The following is an 18,647-nucleotide window of genomic DNA, read 5'->3' on the forward strand; positions in this document are numbered from 1 at the left end:
TCCTTTATGTGAGCTTTATTGTCGCAGCCCCTTTTTAGCTGGAATCGGCTCAGACTCTGGCGGGCCTCACAGCTCCTAGTGAACCATCGAGTACACAGTAGGTGCTTCCGTAAACGATTGAGGAACTGATTCAGTAGGGGTTTTTAATAGCGGCAGATCGCTAATGTACAAGTCTGTGCGTGGGCGTGCTGAGTATTTTATAGTCTTCAGCAACATCCAGAAAAAGGAATCATCATTTAGGTCCAAAATAGCCTCATTTACTTCTTACCTCCACAGTCCTGTCTTGTTCTGGGGGGCGTGGGATCTGGGCCCGAAGTGAGGGCACCTCCTTGGCTTTCTGGCCTCATCCCACTTTGCATGGGTGCCCGTCATGGCTTGTGGCGTGGGAGGGGGGGGTGTTTTCAAAGCAAAGGAGGAAGGGAGGGAGGGAGGCAGGAAAGGGGGGAGGGAAGAAAGGAAGGAGGGAGGGAAGAAGGGGGCGGGGAGGGAGGGATAGAGGGGGGAGGTGAAAGGCAGGCGAGCAGCATATTTGGGGTGAAAACAGCCTCAGCAGTGTTTGGACATCAAGTGACATTGGGCAGAAGGGTTTTCAGCACGACAAGGAGAATGCCAAGTGCATAGATCAGAATGTCATTGATTACCCCGCAAACAGTGAATAATTACAGACGCCAGGTGTCTCAGAGAAGATCTGCTGGGTATATGGCCCCTTTTTGCCTCCTTGACACTTTTCTTTGGTCACCCAGGGTCCAAATGAAACCCAAACACCTCTGACTCAGCCAAATCCCAGACTGGGACTTGAACCCACGGGTTTTTGGGGGATTTGGGGGTGGGTTTTTTGTTTTTTTTTTGCTATTTAGGTCCACACCCTCGGCATATGGAGGTTCCCAGGCTAGTGGTCAAATCGGAGCTACAGCTGCCAGCCTACACCACAGGTACAGCAATGCCAGATCCGAGCTGCATCTGTGACCTACACCAGAGCTCAGGGCAATGCCAGATCCTTAACCCATGGAGCGAGACCAGGGATCAAACCCATAACCTCATGGTTCCCAGGTGGAGTCGTTTTCATGAGCCATGATGGGAACTCCTATTTAGCTCTTGTATCATGTAGCGATTGCCAGATGTGCTTTGTAACAAAAAATACCCCAAAGCTTAAAACATCTTTGCTTTTATTTAAAAAAATTTTTCTCTCTCTTTTAGGGTGGCACCTGAAGAATATGGAATTTCCTAGGCTAGGGGTTGAAGCAGAGCTGCAGCTGCCAGCCAACGCCACAGCCACAGCCACAGCCACACCAGATCCAAGCCACCTCTACGATCTACACCGCAACTCAATGCGGATCCTTAACCCATGAAGCAGGGCCAGGGATCAAACCCACATCCTCACAGACATTACGTTGGGTTCTTAACCCACTGAGCCACAACAGGAACTTCAGCAAACATCTCTTCATCTCACAGACCGTGGGTGATCTAAGGGTTACAGGAGGTCAGCTGATCCAGGCTGTGGCTGCCTAGGGGAGGCTCACGCAGGTGGAGTCCACGAGGATGGTCCTGCTCCAAGGACCAGAAGCTGGCCCGGGCACTCTTCCCGTGGCGAGGGCAGAAGCACAGACACTAAGGGGCACATTCACACCCGCTGAGACTTAGGCTTGGAACGGAAATGCCTTCACTTCCGCCTCCTCTCACAGGCAAGTGCAAATCCAGTGGCTGAGCCCAAAGTCACAAGCCAGGGAAGCATGCTCCACCCACAACGGGAGGGCCCTGCAGGGAGCGCGTGGTAGACAGTGTGGCTACGGGGAGGAGTGAAGAATCGGAGCCTGTAGTAGAACACCCTCGACTGGGTGCTCCAGCAGCAAATCCTTCTTTCTCACGGTTCTGGGAGCTACACCATCAAGGCCACAGCAGATCCAGTGTCTGGTGAGAGCCCGCCTCCTGGTTTACCGCGTCCTCACAAGGCAGAGATGGGAAGAGACAGGACGCGGGCTTTCCAGGAGCGCTCGTAAAGGCTCTAGTCCCAACCTAAGGGTTCCACGCTCAGGACCAACTCGCCTCTTGAAGGCCCCCGGCTCCAGACACCAGCATGTGGGGAACTAGAGTCTCAGCGCATGAACTTGGGGGTACCCATATTCAGGCAGAGCACAGCCATTGGGCCTTGTGGCTGCTGGGACAGAAACGCAATCCCTAAGAACAGTCCCCTGAAGGCTACACAGAGGACAGAATCGGGGGACCGCCAAGGTCAGAGGCTCTGATGGGGCCTGGCCTCTGGGACGAGGGCTAGAGGCAGCTCTGACCGCCACAACTCTGCCTGTTTCCAGCACGTCCGGGGGTCCCCAGCCCCTCCAGCAGCTGGCTTCCTTGACCTCTCATGTCTGGATCTTTCCTCTTGCTCTGTCCCTTATAAGTTCGGCTTGAGTGTGGTCAGCACGGCCTCCCCAGCTCGCCATGCTTCCTGATCCTTCGGTCGTAGCCCCTCTGACTTTCTGCCATAGTCTCTCCGAATTTCTTAGTTCAGCTGGTCCAGCAAACCTTCTCACACCAGGACACATCCCAAACCACTTCCCAGACCACGGATTGGCTCCCCTTGCATGAGTCCCCTACATCCAGGCCGATTCGCAGTAGCTGCAGGATTAATGTGGCGCCAAACGTCTCTGAGGACAAGGAGGGTGGGCCCAGCGCTCAGGAGTCAGCAAAGCCAAGGCTCGGCTGGTGCACTCATGAGGGGTGAAGCCACTCAGTTCAAAGGGCCAGAGTTTCCACTGTGATGCCATGGGATTGGCAGCATCTTGGAAGCACTGGACCCAAGTTCAATCCCTGGCCCTGCACAGTGGGTTAAGGATCCTACATTGCATCAGCTGGGGCTTAGGTCGCAACTGTAGCTCAGATCTGATCCCTGACCCGGGAACACCAAAAAGAAAAAGGGCTGAGACAGTGGCAGAGCATAAGCGCTGGGGTGTGCAGTTCTCTCATTTATCCCAAAACTTCTCCTATGGGGACCGCTCCTTCCCTAATTCCGTGTGACTTGGGCGGGGGGAGGGCGGGCAGGGCTGGGAGCTGGCTGTCAAACACAGCGCCCATTCTCCTGCCCCAACTCTCTAGAGTCTGAACCCCCCAAGCAGGAGGAGCTGGAGCCGAAGAGAGTGACCTACGCAAGACGCTGCCCAGGCCTCCCGCCGCGGGGACCCAGGCCCACCCTCGTTTCCTGTCTGCGTGCCCCAGGACCCTGCCAACCAAGCTCCGTATCTCACTCAGGTGGCGTGGAGGGGCTTCTATTAGTTGAAACCAAGAAACACTGGGCAATGCCTTGTGTGCCTGGGCGGAGCTCACTTGACCGGGGCAAAGCACAGAGAGTTTGAAGTGGTGGTATTTCTCTCTTGGCGTGAACAGTTAGAAATTCTTCTCAGAGATCCGCTTGGCATTAGGGCTACTTAGGGAGGAAAGAAAGGCACAGACAGGGATTAGCTTCCCCCCAAAGAAAACTTTCTCCTGCTGCCTAAGTTTGACTCGGGCCAGCACCTGCAGCCAATCTTTAAAAGCAGGAGGCACTGCTGGCTCCCAGGTTCTTAACTGGAGAAAGACCCAAGAATGCCTAACCTGAATCAAAACATCAGACAACAAAAATTAAGAATGTTGGCGTTCCCGTCGTGGCGCAGCGGAAACGAATCTAACTAGGAACCATGAGGTTGCAGGTTCGATCCCTGGCCTCACTCAGTGGATCAGGGATCCAGTGTGGCTGTGGCTGTGGTGTAGGCTGGCAGCTACAGCTCCGATGAGACCCCTGGCCTGGGAACCTCCATATGCCGCAGATGCGGCCCTAGAAAAGGCAAAAAAAAAAAAAACAAAAAAACAAAAAAAACAAAAAAAAAATTAGGAATGTTCTATTAAAAAGGGGTAGAGGGGGGAGTTCTCACTGTGGCTCAGAGGTAACAAACCCAACTAGCATCCATGAGGTCGCAGATTCGATCCCTGGCCTCACTCAGTGGGTTAAGGATCCTGCATTGTTGTGGCTGTGGTGTAGGCCGGCAGCCACATCTCTGATTCAGCCCCTAGTCTAGGAACTTCCTTATGCTGTGGTTGTAGCCCTAAAAAGACAAAAAACAGGGTTGGGGTGGGCTGTACTCTTTACAAGTGTCAATTATGAAAGAAAAAGGAAGGAAGGAAGGAAGGAAGGAAGGAAGGAAGGAAGGAAGGAAGGGGGAAAGCCTGCAGAAATATTCCAGATGGCGTATTCCAGACTGAAGTATGGACAATTCAGAGATAGGACAATTCAGTGCAATACCTGACCTTAGGTTGGATATTATAATGGAGGGAGAAAGATGCTCGAGAAAGCATAATTAGGTCAATGGAAAAATTGGAATCTGGGTTAATAGATGCAAACTATTGCCTTTGGAATGGATTAGCAATGAGACCCAGCTGTATAGCACTGGGAACGGTCTAGTCACTTAGGATGGAGCAGGATAATGTGCGAAAAAAGAATCTATACATGTATGTGTAACTGGGTCACCTTGCTGTATAGTAGAAAATTGACAGAACGCTGTAAACCAGCTATGACGGAAAAAATCAAAATCATTATAAATGAAAAAAAATTAAACACTTGGAATATGGAAAGGAGATTAAAGTACTGTATCCATATGTAAATTTATGCATTTATTGTGCTTCTGTAAGAGAATATCCCTCTTCTTAGGAAATACACACTCAAGTATCAGGGAGAAATACTGTAATATAAGCAACTTACTTTCAAATGGCTCAAAAAAATTATGTTTGTAGATAGATACATAGAGCAAACGGGGTAAAATGTTAACAATAGGAAGACTGAGTAAAAGGTACATGGATGCTCTTACACCATTTTCGTTTTTATAAAATTTTATAATTTAGAAAGGATTCCAGAGTTCCCGTTGTAGCTCAATGGAAACGAATCTGATTAGTATCCAGTGGGTTAAGGATCCAACATTGCTATGAGCTGTGGTGTAGGTCGTAGATGAGGCTCAGTTCTGTCATTGCTGTGGCTGTGGCATAGGCTAGTGGCTACAGTTCTGATTAGACCCCTAGCCTGGGAATCTCCGTATACCGTGGGTGTGGCCTTAAAAAGACCAAAAAAAAAAAGATTCCCAAATCCAAACTTAAAGGAAAAAGCTGATAGGATGGTTACAGAATGGCTTTGATGGATTAAAATATAACGAGTTTTTTTTTTTATTTTTTATTTTTAGGGCTGCACCCACCTCATAGCTTCTCAGGCTAAGGGTCAAATTGGATCTGTAGCCTCTGGCCTACACCACAGCCACAGGAACACAGGATCCAAGTCATGTCTATGACCTACACCACAACTATACAGCAGCCCCAGGTCCTTAACCCGCTGAGCGAGGCCATGGTTTGAACCTTCGTCCTCAGGGATGTTAGATTCTCCTCTGAGCCACAACGGGAACTCCCTCTTTTATTTACTTGTTTATTTTTTATTTTTATTTTTTGCTTTTTAGAGTCATACTCTGCGGAAGTTACCCGGGGAAGGGGTCAAATCGGAGCTGCCTGCCACAGCAACTTGAGATCTGAGCCACATCTGCGAACTACACCACAGCTCACCGCAATGCCAGATCCCTAACCCACTGAGCGAGGCCAGGGGTCAAACCCACATCCTTGTGGATACTAATTGGTTTCATAACCCAGTGAGCCACAATGGGAACTCCCTCAAAAACACTATTTAAAAATAAAAATAAAAAAGGAATTTATCATGAAACAGAATAAAATACTTTGGAATAAGTGTAATCAAGGAGGGAAAAGACTTGTTCACTAGAAACTATAACACATCTCTGAAAAAACAAAAGAAGGTAAAGATACATCAAAAGACAAACGGTGCAGAAGTTCCCACCGTGGCACAGTGGAAACAAATCTGACTAGGAACCATGTGGTTGCGGGTTCAATCCCTGGCCTCGCTTGTTGGGTTAAGGATCTGGTGTTGCCATGAGCTTGGGTGTAGGCCACATACAAAGCTTGGATCCTGCGCAGCTGTGGCACTGGCGAAGGCCGGCAGCTGTAGCTCTAATTTGACCCCTAGCCTGGGAATCTCCATATGCCGCAGGTGGGGCCCTAAAAGGCAAAAAGAAAAAAAAAAAAAAAGAAAGACAACTGTGCATGGAGTGGAATGCATAAAATTATTACGATGTCAAAATACCCAAAGCAATCTACAGATTTAATGCAATCCTTACCAAAACCCCAATGGCGTTTTCTGAAGAAATGGAAAAATCCATCTTAAAATTCCTATGGAATCTCAAGGTATCCTAAATAGACAAAGCAATCTTGAAAAAGAACAAAGTTGGAGGTCTCACACTTTCTAATTTCAAAGCGTATTACAAAGCTACAGTAATCAAAACAGTATGGTACTGGCATAAAAGTAGGTGTATAGAACAATGGACTAGAATAGAAAGCCCAGAGATAAACCCTCGGACATAGAGTCAAATGGTTTTTAAACAAGGGGGCCAACACCATTCATGCAGAAAGGATAGTTTCCTCAAGAAATGGTTGTGGGGAAGTTTCCATTGTGGCTCAGCAGATTAAGAACCTGACTAGTATCCACGAGTATGCAGGTACAATCCCTGGCCTTGCTCAGTGGATTAAGGATCCAGTGTTGCTGCAAGCTGTGGCGTAAGTTGCAGATGCAGCTCCGATTCAGCCCCTGGCCCAGGAACTTCTATGTGTCACAGGAGTGGCCCTTTAAAAAAAATGGTTGTGGAAAAACTGGATATCCACATGCAAAGGAATGAAGTTGGACTTACTTATGCCGTGTACAAAAATTAACTCAAAATGAATCAAAGATCTAAACATAAGAGCTAAAACTATAAAACTCTTGGATGAAACACAGAGGAAAAGCTTCACAACATTGGCTTTGGCAATGATTCTCTGGACTTGACACCAAAAGCACAGGCAACTACGATAACCAAAAAATGGATAAATGGGACGCCATCAAAATTTAAAATTTCTGTGCATCACAATCAACGAGTGAAAAGGTAACCTATGGAGCAGGAGAAAATATTGGCAAATCATATATCTGATAAGGGGTTCATATCCGGAATATATAAAGAACTCCTGCAACTCAACTACAAAAAACAAACGAGCTGATTGAAAAATATCCTTGATTATTTCTCCAAAGAGGATACAATAGCCAACAAGTATATGAGAAGATGCTCGACATCAGTAATAATTGGGGAAATTCCAATCATCTCATACCAGTCAGGTTGGCTACTATCAAAAACATTTTTTAAATAAGAGTTTCCTGGTGGCCTATCGGTGAAGGAGCTGGTGTTGTCATTGCTGTAGCACAGGTTCAATTCCTGGCCCAGGAACTTCCATATGCCAAGGGTACAACCAAAAAAAAAAAAAAAAAAAAAAAGGAAAAAAAAAGCAAGTGTTCATGAAGATGTGGGGACCCCTTGGTCATTGTTGTTGGGAGCAAAATGGCACAGCCTCTTTGGTAAAATACGACAGTTCCTCAAAAATTTAAAAACAGAATCACTTGGAGTTCCCATTGTGGCTCAGCAGTAACAAACCCAACTAGTATCCATGAGGTCATGGGTTTGATCCCTGGCCTCGCTGGGTGGGTTGATCCTGCATTGACACGAGCTGTGGTGTAGGCTGCAGATGCAGCTTGGATCTGGCATTGCTGTGGTTGTGGCTGTGGTATAGGCTGGCAGCTGCAAAAAAAAAAAAAAAAAGAAAAGAAAAAATTACCATATAATCGATCCTGCAAATCCACTTTCCGGTCTACATTCAAACATTCAAAAGAATTGAAAGCAGGAGCTAGAAGAAGTATTTACACATCCGTGTTCATAAGAGGTTTATTCATAATAGCCAAGAGGTGGAACCAACCCAAGTGTCCATCAAGGGATAAACCAATAGACCAAAATAAATAAATACAATGGACTGCTATTCAGCTTTCAGAAGGAAGATTGGGCACAATACGGATGAAACCTCCAGAACATTCTGCTGAGTAAAATCAGCCTGTCACAAAGAGACCCCTACTGCAGGATTCTGCCTGGCTGAGGCAACCCACAGTACCCAAATTCACAGAAACAGAGAGGGACCGGGGGAGGGAGGGAAAAACAAGAAGTTGTTACAGGTTTGAAAGGTGGATAAATTCTGGACGTGAATATGTGAGTATGGTTACAAAGACTGAACTGTACATTTTAAAAGGGGCAACAGAAAAATTCTTTTTTTTTTTTTTGCGGTATATGGAAGTTCCCAGGCTGGGGATCAAACAGGAGCTGCGGCTGAGGCTTACAACACAGGACCTGAGCCGCATCTGCGACCTACACTGCAGTGTGTGGCAACGCCGGATCCTTAACCCGGGAGAGAGGCCAGGGATCGAACCTGCATCCTCAGAGAGACAATGTTGGGTTCTTAACCCTCTGAGATACAAGAGGAACGCCAACAAATTTTATGTTATGTGTATTTTACCACAATTTTAAACCAAAAATTTTTGAAAGGCAGTCTCATATCCTCAGTTAAGACTCGGATGGTGGTTTTGAGGCGGTCTTTTCAGGTCCCCAAGGTGAAGTCGTTGCCTGGAAGGGAATTCTGCTCATGAGATAAGATACTGCTCTCATCTCTCTAAGGCACAGTGAGGTTTCCTCTTTCTGAACATAAAGGGCAGAAAGATGATGACAACACGTGTGTGTGTGTGTGCGTGCGTGTGTGTGTGTGTGTGTGTATGTGCACGCGTGTGTATACAGCAAAATGTTAGAGTTCTGTCCAGATGGAGATTTTCTTCTTTGCTGAAGTCTGTAGACACATTTTCAGCCCATTACGGTCCGTGGCGCTGACAGTAGCCACGGAGGGTGCAGGGCAGGTTGTAGCGTATCCATCACACGTGGGTTTAGACCGAGGTTTCTCCCTCTCGGCGGCACTGACACTGGGGGCAGGAGGAGTCTTCGTGGTGGGGGTGCCCTGTGCACTGGACGAAGCTCAGCAGCATCCCTTGGTTTCTAACCCCTTGATGCTAGAAGCAGCCCCCTCACCCAGTTGTGACAAGCAAAAATGTGTACAGATATTTCCAGATGTCCCCTGGGGTGGGGACAGAATCCCCCCACCTTGAGAACCATTGGCTGAGGGGGTCCGAGATCACGTGGATTCCACACATAACCCCGAGTCTTCTGCTTCCAGCTCTCCCACTTCTCCCTGGTACGGGTTGGTCTCCACTGAAGGCCCCCCCAGAGCCCACCCCCGGCCTTCCCTGCCCTGCTCCATGCGCTGCAGTGGGACATCCAAGGAACACATCGCTGGTTCCCTGGCCCTCTGGCTCCAGGCGGTTAAGCCTGCGGGAGGCACTGGGAAGAGGGAGGAGAGGAGAGAAGTTGAGGTTTTACCCCCCACTTCGGCTCCCCATACTCGGGGCTCTGAAAGTGACTCTGCCAGGCTCTGGGAGCACCAGTGCCCCCTCTGCCAGGTAGGTGCTGGCAGGTGGACAGCTCCCAGGCTGTCACCTTTGCTTGGCCCCTCTGTGCCTCTATACATGGTTCTTTCATTCTTTTTTGTCTTTCTTTTCTTTTTTTTTTCTTTCTGGCTGCCCCTCAGCACACGGAGCTCCCAGGTCAGGGATCAGATCCGAGCCACAGTCGCCACCTAAGCCACTGCTGTGGCCAAGTGGGATCCTTAACTGGCTGCATTGGGCTGGGGATGGAATCCACATTCCAGCGCTCCCAATCTTGCTGCGCCACAGCGGGAGCTCCTCATTCATCTTTTTTTTTTTTTTTTTTTTTTTGTCTTTTTGCCTTTTCTAGGGCCGCTCCTGCGGCATATGGAGGTTCCCAGGCTAGGGGTCGAATCGGAGCTGTAGCCACTGGCCTACACCAGAGTCACAGCAACACGGGATCCGAGCCGCGTCTGCGACCCACACCACAGCTCGCAGCAACGCCAGATCCTTAATCCACTGAGCAAGAGCAGGGATCGAACCCGCAACTTCATGGTTCCTAGTCGGATTCGTTCACCACTGCGCCACGACGGGAACTCCTCATTCATTTATTTCTAATTTGACCTTCTGGACTGGGCCATCTGTTTTCTGCCTGTTAAAGCGCCCAAACCCCAGACGTTGAACAAGAACTCAAATTCAGCACTCGCATGCCACAGCTGTTCACCAATACCTTCCCTTCCAGCAGGCCCTCTGCTGCCCGCCATCCTTCGAAAGGGCCTCCTCTCTCCGGACCCTCCTCCCCCCAGGTGTCGTCTAATGCTCTTGCCGTATTCTCTGCTCTCTGACTTGGGTTAGACTATTTCTGTCCTGTCTTATCTCCTCCACTGGATGTAGGGATTTGGAAGGAAAAAAGAAAGGATTTGCATTGACGTGACAATGAAATTCTGTGTGGTTGCCCATTTTTCTTCAATGCCCATTTTTCTTCTACAAAATCAATTTAAGTATTTTTAGAACTTTCACACATTGGTTTAGGGCAATCTATGAAACTTTAAGTTTTCAGAAACTTCATCAGTTTCTCCCCTTTTGGCTTGGGTAGGGAAAGCACTCCAGGCCTGCCCCGTGGAACTGAGTGGTGTTTATTCCCAGTGAGTGGGGACTGGCCCATAGAACTCCTTTTTTTTTTGGCTGCTCCACCCGCATGTGGAAGCTCCTGAGCAGGGATCGAACCTGAGCCACAGCAGTGACAAGGCCAAATCCTTAACTGTTAAGCCGCCAGGGAACTCCTAGCTCATGAAACCTATCAAAGCTCTATGGGGGCTAAGCGAGAGGCTCCTCTGAGTCTGACAGAGGGCTCTGGGTGCCCTTGGGCTTAAGTTGATAACTTGGGCGGGGGGGAGTTCCGTGGATCCTCAGAACTGAGGAGCACATTACATCAAATCATTGTCCACTTGGTGGCACCCAAACTCTCCGAGTGTTTGTGATGAGGCAGGCTCTCTGGTCAGCCTCTACAAGGATATTTCATTTTACTGTAATCTGACTAAAATTTATTCCCCACCCTCAACCCCAAAGCTGAGGCAAATTTGTAGCACGTGAATATAGATCCAAACTCAACGAGACATGAGTGTTTAATGACATTTCTGAGGAAACAAAGCGGGGAAACAGTAGAGGCAGTAAATGAGTTGAACTTCTCGGGTGGGGAAAGCCTCAGGGGTGGCCTCCAAGAAGCTACTGTTCAGTCCAGGCCGCTGACAGGTGGAGAGCAGGGGCTGGGAGCCTGGCGGTAGGCGTACCCCAGGCTGAGGGGGAGACCAGACAAAGAGAGGCAGCAGGAGGTCCCAGAACAGTCTGAGATGATGGGCCAAACCACAGAAGCGGGGGCTCAGTCTCTTCCATAAACACTCAGCACTGGGAAACACAGAATGCCTGGGCCATGAACCCGACCCCAGGAAGCTCAGCCGAAAATCCAAGGACGCAAGACCACCTCGATGCCCAGGAGCCCAGACGGGTGAGACGGCCATGAAGGAACTCAGGCTGGTGGCCAGAGCCCAGAGAGGGAGTTTGGGCTACAGCCCAGAGGGCGGGACTAAGTTGGGACCCGCCTCAGAGGGGATGGTGAGGGCGGGGCCTCTGCGTCACAGCATCTTTGAAGATAAGTCGGTGGGAAGACCTCCTGGGGGTGGACTAAGAAGGGATGCCATGGCTGATGCCAGGTCGAGAGCCATCGTCTCTCTGCCCGGCTCTCCTGCACCATCCTGCTCCCCAGAGTGAGGAGCAGGACTCTGGTCCGAGGGCTGACACCTGCAGCGCGGCCGGAGAGCCAAGTCCTCTGGGACCCTCTGAGCCCGAGACAGACTTCAGGGACTCCATGAAGCCATCCCCTCTGCCAGAAGCCAGCCAAGGACCGAGCACTCCGGGTTGCTAGGGGCCGCATCGGGGAAGCGTTCCAGCAGCGCAGGAGTCGGAAGGGGTTTCGGGTAACACAGGCCAGGCGGAAGGCGGGCATCTGGGAAGGGGTAACCCTCAGGCACACACGCGCTTGCGGAAGAAGACACTCCATCTCTGTGTCCCACTGACAGCCTATTTTGATTCTCTTCTTTGGGGAGTGGAAGCTCCATCTACCCTTAGCATTCCTGTAAATGCTGCAGCACCAGGATACTGTCCCAGTGCCCAGGGTCCCCTGAGAATGTTCTATAACGAACTGTTGGTGACACTGGCTGGCCCTGTCTAATGTGGGCAAATGAACACCAGTTCAAAGGCCACTGAAGACATAGGCCAGCTGATGGTACTGATTCCAATTTCTCTGGTTGCTCTGGCTTCCGAGTCACTGGGTGGTCACTGGGCAGCTCTTCTGCTATCTTGCCCCCTACTTTCCCTCAAACTCAAACTGGCCTGATAAATACCTACCCTAACGTGCACCGACCCTCTGAGGGTCCGATCTGCATCTCCACTGGCCGACTAAGACACCGCTATGGGCGTGTTGCAGATGTAGCGCAAACTCCACATGTCCCAAGGCTGAACTCACATGCCTTCCAAAGCCCGCTCTCCGCCCCTGTCCTCTTCTCATCACTGCGTCCCAAACTACAAAGGCGAGCACTCGCCTTTATCTTCAATTCTGGCTCTCTCCCACCCCGAGCAAGTCTGCCTCCTGGGTATGTGTGATCCTTCCTGCCGCAGAGATGCCCCATGAGCACAGGACTGGCCTGTAATGACATCCTGGTTGCTCCCTTTCTCCAACATTCTGACCACGGATGTTTTCCTAAAGCACAGATGTGAGCAAGTCACTCCCCAGTTTTGTACCCTTCAGTGACTCCTAACTGCATTCAAAAAGAAGCCCAGGCAGTTCCGGTTGTGGTGCGGCGGAAACAAATCTGACTAGAATCCATGAAGATGCAGGTTTGATCCCTGGCCTGGCTCAGTGGGTTAAGGATCCAGCGTTGCCGTGAGCTGTGGTGTAGGTCGAAGATGCGGCTCAGATCTGGTGTTGCTGTATTTGTGGTGTAGGCCAGCAGCTGAGAACTTCCACATGCCATGAGTGTGGCCTTAAAAAGCAAAAAAATAAAAAGGCCCAATTCCTTGCCAAGGCCTACTTGTCTCAGTTGGAAATCTCTGTTCCTTCACTCTCATCTCCAGCCATAACTCCTGTGTTCTTTCACGCTTCCAAGTCAGACCACTCTCACGGCAGTCCTTGCAAACTTGTTGCATGGCATGTCTTCAGATTGCTGGCTTTTTTGTGTCCACCCCAAGGATGTTCAGTGCTTGACCACAAAGGTAGTGCCTGGTTCACTTTGGAATCCCTTGCATGGTGCTTTGCCCACAGTGGGCATCCAACAAATGTTTGTTGAATGAATGAATGATGTGCAACACTGCATCAAGGGCTATGAAACAAAGATACTAGGCATAGACTTGCCTTGGGGACACCCTTCTGCACCCCAGCCCCAACTCCATGATCATAAGCTAACAGTTTCAGAATTAACCTTTTTGATATGGACTTACACTGTTTTTTCAAATTGTCAGCATATATTTTATTTTTCAAATGTTATTAACTAAGGCATTGCTTTATCCACCCCCAGCCCCAAAGTGATTTTTTTAAACTATTTGTTTTGGAGAAACTATTAACCTACTTAAAAGACCAATCAAAAAACGTTTCTTCTGTACAAATAGCTGCTTAAGGCTGTGCAGTTTACCTGCAGATGTTTGTCTAAAGGCACACTTTCAGACACCTGCGGACAGAACTTACTTTCGGGACCTCCCACGACACTCCTCACTTTAGATTTTTTTTCCCTCCTTCTGTCTTTTAGCTTTCCCGTGTAGAGCAGCACAGAACAACTGAAATTGCTTTGCATGGCAACTTTCAAGAGTGAAAACCGGGGCCGAAGAGAACACAGTGGCTTCTAAGCCCCAGTTAAGATTCAGCGCCAAATCATCGCGGGTTAAGACACGACGCTTCCCGCACAAGAAATCTGCTCGCACAGGAAATCTGCTGCCAGCCTTAATACCTAATGTATTTCTGCACTAACAGATTGTGGGAAGAGCATCAGAGTTAGCCTTCATTCCTTGGAAAAACTCATCTTCCCCCAGAGCTATTTGCGAGGTGAGAGAAATCACGTGATTCCTGGTCACACTGCAGTTTCCTCACAAGGCTTATGATCAAGCTAAATGAAATAATGAAGTCCCATTGGCGAAGCTGGGGCCCGAAAAGGGGCGGGGCCAGGTCTGGGGGCGGGGCCGACGCGACACGGGGCGGGGCGAGGCGGCCCTGTGGGCGGGGCCTAGCGGGACCGGCGAAACCGCTGCTCGCGTGGCTCCCGGCCCCGTCAGCCGCTACCGGGCGCCTTCGAGCTTGGCGAGCACCGCGGCGGGGAGAGGACGAGGCCAGCGGCCGCCGTTGGCGCCGGGCCGCGCCCCGCCGGCTGCTGAAGTTGTGCCTTTTCCACGTCTCACTTGCTCCCTGCTCTCTCCGTCCCGCGCCTCCACAGCAGTCGCCTGCCTGTCGCCTCAGTCGCAGCCCCATGCTTCCAACCCAGACGTGGCTCGGCTCGCCCAGCCGGCCTCTCGGCGCAGCCGCCGCCGCCGCCGCCGCCGCCGCCCCGCCTGAGACGGACGGGAGCCGGAGCGCGGCGGGGCAGAACGAGGCCGCGCGCAGGGGCGGGGATGCCGGCGAGCGTTGGAGCACGTGAGGGCGCCTCGGCCAATGGCCCGGCCGGCGCGGGGGCGGGGCTGGCGGCGCGGGGGCGGGGCTGGCGGCGCGGGGGCGGAGCTGGCGGCGCGGGGGCGGGGCGGGCCCGCGGGCTGGGGGAGGGGAGGGGCGGGCCGGGGCGGGCCGGGGGAGGGGCGGAGAGACGCCGCCGCTGCCTCTGCCGCCGCCGCTGCCGCCGCCGCCGCGGCTGCCGCAGCCTCTGGGAACCTGGAAAAGGGGAAGCGCGAGCGAACGAACGACTCAGTCCCCGGGCGGCGGCAGCGGCGGCGGCGGCGGCGGCGGCGGCGGCAGCGGCCGGGTGGAGGCGCGACGGCCGGGGCGGGGGCGCTGCTGCTGCGGGGGGCAGGCGGCGGGGGCGGCGGCGGCGGCGGCCCGCACCAGCCATGCCGAATAAAAACAAGAAGGAGAAAGTGAGTCGGGGCCCCGGCCGCCGGACGGGCCGGGCGGGAAGGGGAAGGGGCCGCGCGGAGGACGGCGGGGAACTGCCCGGGAGCGGGGTTCGGCGGGGCTCCGGGGTCCCGCGGGTGCCGGAGCGCCATCTGCCCGCTCCTGGGTGGGGGCGGGGGCAGCGGGTAGCGCTGGGGCCCCAGTGCCCAGGCCGGGACGGGGGTCCCCGATGGCAGGGCGGGCTGGGGGGCGCGGCCGGGGCGGGGGACCTCGTGGGCGTGAGGCGGCAGGTGGGGCCGCGGAGGTGGTGGACCCAGCCTCGCAGACGCCTGGACAGGGGCTTCGGGATGGGGGGCAGGGACCCCCGGCCGGGGAGAAAGGGAGCGAATGGACCCCGCTTCATGTTTGGGAGGAATTGTCTGCTCTCCAGAGGGACGCTCTGGGGCTCTGAAATACTATTATTATCCTGGGAGGCGGCGGCGATGGCTGGGAGTGCGCTGCGTTTGCATTTGGGGGGCGGGGGGGATGTTTCTGCTCCAGGTGGAGCTCTGTAGCTTCAGAATCACCCCAGAAATCCTCGCTCACGGGGTTTAGGGTGGGAAGGAAAAAAAGAGATGTGATGTGGATCTTTCAGTAGGCCCAGAGCACTGTATAAATGTGCGTTTACCTGCTTCTGCTTAAAGTTTTCACCGCGAAATAATGCAGGCGAGGAAAACACGGAGCGTCTGAATTTGGGTGGGGAGGTGGTGGGGGTGTCACAGCACAATATTGTTTCTCTAGCTAAACCATATGGTATGGATTAAAACTATCAAAAGTCATGGTTAAATTGTGTAAACAATTTAAAAACTGCATTTTGGTATATCTGATGTTTAGCAGTCTAAAATCGAGAAGCCTAATTGATTCTGCTTGATAATTCCCAGGAATCACCAAAAGCAGGGAAAAGTGGAAAAAGTTCAAAAGAAGGACAAGACATAATAGAATCAGAGGTAACTGTTCTTAAATATTCACTTACCTTTTTTTTTTTTTTTTCATGAATACCTTTTAACTTAGGGTAGAAAAAACTGAGGGAGTAAAAACCTAGGGTCTTTTAGTTATGTTTCCCTATATGAGATTTTTTTTTTCTTGTGTCTTTCATTAACCCACCATTTTAGGTATTTGGGTTTTAATTATTTGTCTTTGGGGAGCTCTGAATGTTTTCATGAAAGTTGTGCCTGTCTGTGCAGCTGGTATTGTTAAGTTCACACCCAGACCCCCCACTCCCCCCGCCCCCACCCCCTGCCTCAGATCTTAGCAGCCCTTCTTTGGAGAGTGGTTTCATGGGCTTGCTCAGAGTAAAGCTGTTTCCTTTGGCTTTCCTCTCCTCCCCCTTCCTTTGCAAGCAGCCAGGTCTTCTCTCAGTGGTGCCTCTTCTCCTGTCATCCATGCTTTCCTGGGTGCAGTCCTTGCTGCAGGCTCTTCTCTGTGGAGGTCTGATCACCTGAGCCTCCTTCCCCAGTAGTGTTGGTTTATCTTGTCTCCTTCTGGTATTTGCGGACAATCTTCTATCATGCTTTGCTTTTTTTTTTTTTCCTGTGTCTGCATCGGCCGGTTCTGACTTCCTGTGCGCCTTGGCTTTGTGCTGGTTGAGGAACGGTGGAAATGCTGGTATCTGCCTTGGGGGATTGTGCTTTGAGAGCATTTGCAGAGCCAGCACTTGGCTTTGCCTTTCCTTCCTTGGGCTCAGGGTCCAGGAGCTGCAGGGACCCAAGCAGAGCTAATAGGCCCCTTTGAATCACTGGTAGCAGAGAAGTTGCTTGATTTGGTGTCGTAGCTCTCCAGAGCTGGATTGTGAAGGTCCCTAGTCTTATCACAGATGACAGTAATTTGCAAGTGTCAGACCCTTTCCTGTAAGCCAAATTAGAATCAAGTTCAGCTCGGTCTGGGAAATACGTTAAAGGGCCATTATCTGCAGTAGGCGAGTTCTGTTTTTGTTTTATTTAAGGCCCAGGTTGTCATGTGGTATCCGTATCATTTGGTGCCTTCTAAGTCGCCCTCCTCTTGAGCAGGTGGTTTATGCCAGCAAATATGTTGCCCTCCCCCACGCAAAAAACCGAAATCCAAAAGGTTCCTTAAACATCCGTATGTTGTGTCAGTCTTTCCCTGTTCTTTCTTTATAGCAGACAGTCAAGTTTTACTGTGACATTCTTGCATTCGACTTGCTTGCTTCTGTGTCGATCTTTTGACCAAAAACTGGTTTAATTGAAATTTAGGGAGTTCCCGTCGTGGCGCATCAGAAATGAATTCGACTAGGAACCATGAGGTTGCGGGTTCAATCCCTGCCCTTGCTCAGTGGGTTAAGGATCCGGCGTTGCCATGAGCTGTGGTGTAGGTCGAAGATGTGGCTTGGATCCTGCGTGGCTGTGGCTGTGGTGTAGGCCGGCAGCTGTAGCTCCAGTTGGACCTGTAGCCTTGGACCCTCCATATGCCGAGGGTGTGGCCCGAAAAAAACAAAAAAGCAAGCAAGCAGTTTGGTCGCTGTGTAAGGGTGTGTCTGCTTTTTCTTTGCTGTGCTTTTGCTCTTACATTTAAAGGGCTGGGACTCCTGCTGCCCCGCACCGTTCTTGCTCACATACCTGTCGCTCATTTTTAGTGACACACACACACACCCCAATGAAAGAAACCCGGTTGTAAGGATGGCACATGTTCAGCTTGAACCTGAAAAAAATATCTTCCTTCCAGCAACTCGAAGGTAGCCAAGCCACTACAAAGGAAATGCGTGTCTGAGGTGGATCGGGTCTCAGACTGCCTGGAGCTGTGCCCTGCCGTGTCCAGGGCGATGCTCCAGTGGTCTTTCTGTATCTTTTCCAGCGCGGCTGTCTAAGAGCTGGAGCTAAAGGGCTTGAAATCCCCACTGCAAACTCCTGACACGCGGGGCCCTTCGTCCTTCCGCCTAAGGACCCCAGAGGCGGCAGGCGGCCTAAGCGACCTAAGCGTGACTCGCGGCGGATGGCGGTGCACGTCTTGCAGGAGCGCGCGGAGGCGCCTCCGGGCCTCCGAAGGCCAGTTGAGCGCTGCTTTTCCCAGGCCGCCGTCTCCCCCGAGTCTCCCTGCTTCGCTTCTAGTCCCGCCCACGTCCTGGCACGATTGCCTCAGCTTCCTCTCCCCTCTGCCCGTGTCACCCCGGACTGGGTAGGGCTGCCGTGCCCTCGCTGCCTTTCAGAGCTTCGCCGTCAGCCTGGGCTCGGGTTGCCTTGTGGATGCGCCACCCGTAGGACAGTGGGCCCCCGGGGGGTCGCGCGCCACCCCCCGCATCCCCGGAGAGTGCAGGGCAGGTGCTCCTCCGGGGCAGAGACGCCGTTCACCAGCTTGGCGTGGGCTTGACCGGAAACACCGCTTCGAGCGTGGGTGGCCAAGGCCCTTAGACACAAGTCCAGCCGACGACATCCTGGCCTCGCGGAAAACCGAGGAGCCGGCGGCCTACGCAGCAGACCCCTTTGTGGTTAGAACAAGGGGACCCTCGATAGCGTGGATTTTTAGCAGGAAGATGAGGTCCTGCAGTAAAGGTCGGAGTGGTTGGGGGACAGTGCTTCAGCCAGGGCTCAGTTAATAAAAATACTGACCCCCGTGGCTGTACCAACCTCCGTGGCCATATTCCCCCCTCTCCGGAATGACCTGGTGAGTTGCCCATTTGGCCAT

General features: G+C 51.8%; 1 protein-coding gene across 1 annotated transcript in view; it reads left to right on the plus strand.

The window, feature by feature from the left end:
* PPP2R5C (protein phosphatase 2 regulatory subunit B'gamma) overlaps positions 1–18,647 on the plus strand; it is a 192,490-nt gene that overhangs the window by 38,356 nt on the left and 135,487 nt on the right. Inside the window, exons 4-8 of the mRNA XM_021081604.2 lie at positions 13,908–13,979; positions 14,207–14,309; positions 14,388–14,561; positions 14,782–14,995; positions 15,893–15,958. Coding sequence (XP_020937263.2) covers positions 13,908–13,979; positions 14,207–14,309; positions 14,388–14,561; positions 14,782–14,995; positions 15,893–15,958 — 629 coding nt within the window. The remainder of the gene's footprint in view (positions 1–13,907; positions 13,980–14,206; positions 14,310–14,387; positions 14,562–14,781; positions 14,996–15,892; positions 15,959–18,647) is intronic.

Source organism: Sus scrofa, chromosome 7 (assembly GCF_054392235.1).
Source record: "Sus scrofa isolate SSC_HxYL_T2T_F1_AM1 chromosome 7, Sscrofa_HxYL_maternal_Yorkshire_Landrace_v2.0, whole genome shotgun sequence".
NCBI classification, from domain to species: domain Eukaryota; kingdom Metazoa; phylum Chordata; class Mammalia; order Artiodactyla; family Suidae; genus Sus; species Sus scrofa.